This window comes from Octopus bimaculoides, chromosome 1, assembly GCF_001194135.2.
Source record: "Octopus bimaculoides isolate UCB-OBI-ISO-001 chromosome 1, ASM119413v2, whole genome shotgun sequence".
In the NCBI taxonomy this organism is placed as follows: domain Eukaryota; kingdom Metazoa; phylum Mollusca; class Cephalopoda; order Octopoda; family Octopodidae; genus Octopus; species Octopus bimaculoides.
In genome coordinates this window covers 84978407-84979763 of record NC_068981.1, presented here as the reverse complement: position 1 = coordinate 84979763, position 1357 = coordinate 84978407, and the positions used below count along the sequence as shown (strand labels likewise).

Below are 1357 nucleotides of genomic sequence, written 5' to 3'. Positions count from 1 at the left end.
GCATACATACATACATACATGCATACACACACACACACACACACACACACACGCATTGCACGCTCACACAGCAGATGTGTTACTGAACGGAGAAACTAACAACTTTCAAGTATAACAAAATATAGCTCCTCCTCATTTCTATGGTACGCCCTTCACACGTATCGATTGTACAGGGAAAGGTGAGAGATTTCAACCGTGTCGGAATCTGCTGTTTACTTACACTATACACGGATTTGCTGAGGAAATTTCCAAGTCCACTGTTCTTCAGTTTGATCTTTTTTCTTTTTTCTCTTTCATTTTTCATTCTTCACTCATTCCTCTTTATAAACCCAATTAAAGTATGTAAATTAATTTCTTTATATTTCTGAACCATCGTTAAAAACAATTTTATTTTTGTTATCTATTTTATTTTATTTTATTCATGCATAATCGACACGCTGTCGGCCTATGGGCGGGTCAAACTTTTAGTCGCTTCTACAGAGCACAACCCCCACATCAGTATGCTAACTATATTTCTGTTAGTTATCTTTTTGTGTGCGTGTGTGCGTCTTAGTAAGTTTGTTTACGTGTGCGGACGTGTGCGTGTGTGTGTGTGCGTGTGTGTGTGTGTGTGTGTGTGTGTGTGTGTGTGTACAGACCCTCGCAAGCACACGCGTATATAAACAACAGTAAGAGTGTTTGTATGTACATAAACGAATACAAATTAGAAATAATGCACTGCTACTAGCTGTGTTTAAAAACGATAGACGCAGACAGCAGTTGTTCATATTTTCGGTGTTATCATTTGTGTCCTGGGACGGCTCTAAGTATTAACATCATTTACCAACTAAAGAAGGTTTTTAACAATGACTTCAGCGACTTACATAACTTTAATATGCCTAGCCTTTGTAGGAGCAGCTACAGCAGGCAGCGGTAAGTTTGTTTTTGAGATTTTTATCTTAATCATCCAGCGTTGTTCGGAATATATCTATCTTCTTTTATTCTTGTATTTTTACTTGTTTCAATCAGTTGACTATTGCTATGCTGGAGTACCTCCTTGAAGGGTATTAGTCGAACAAATCGACACGAGGACTTATTTCTTAAGCCTGGTGCTTATTCCATCGGTTTCTTTTGCCGAACTACTAAGTTACGGGGGGACGTAAACACACTAAACCAGTTTTCAAGTGGCGATGGGGGGGATAAACACACACACACACACACACACACACACACACACTCACATACAAATATACCTACTTACATAATATATATATATATATACACGATAGGTTTTTTTTCAGTTTCCTTTTACTAGATTCACTCACAAGGCTATGGTCGGCCCTAGTCTATAGTAGAAAACACTTGCCCAGGGTGCCAC

The 1357-nt window shown here is 38.6% G+C and overlaps 1 protein-coding gene across 1 annotated transcript in view; it reads left to right on the top strand.

Annotated features, from left to right (window-relative positions):
* The first annotated feature begins 626 nt into the window (after positions 1-626).
* Positions 627-1357, top strand: part of LOC106873143 (carbonic anhydrase 12) — a 13759-nt gene continuing 13028 nt past the window's right edge. The window contains exon 1 of the mRNA XM_014920369.2: positions 627-912. Within this exon, the coding sequence (XP_014775855.2) occupies positions 846-912 (67 nt within the window). The 5' untranslated portion in view covers positions 627-845. The remainder of the gene's footprint in view (positions 913-1357) is intronic.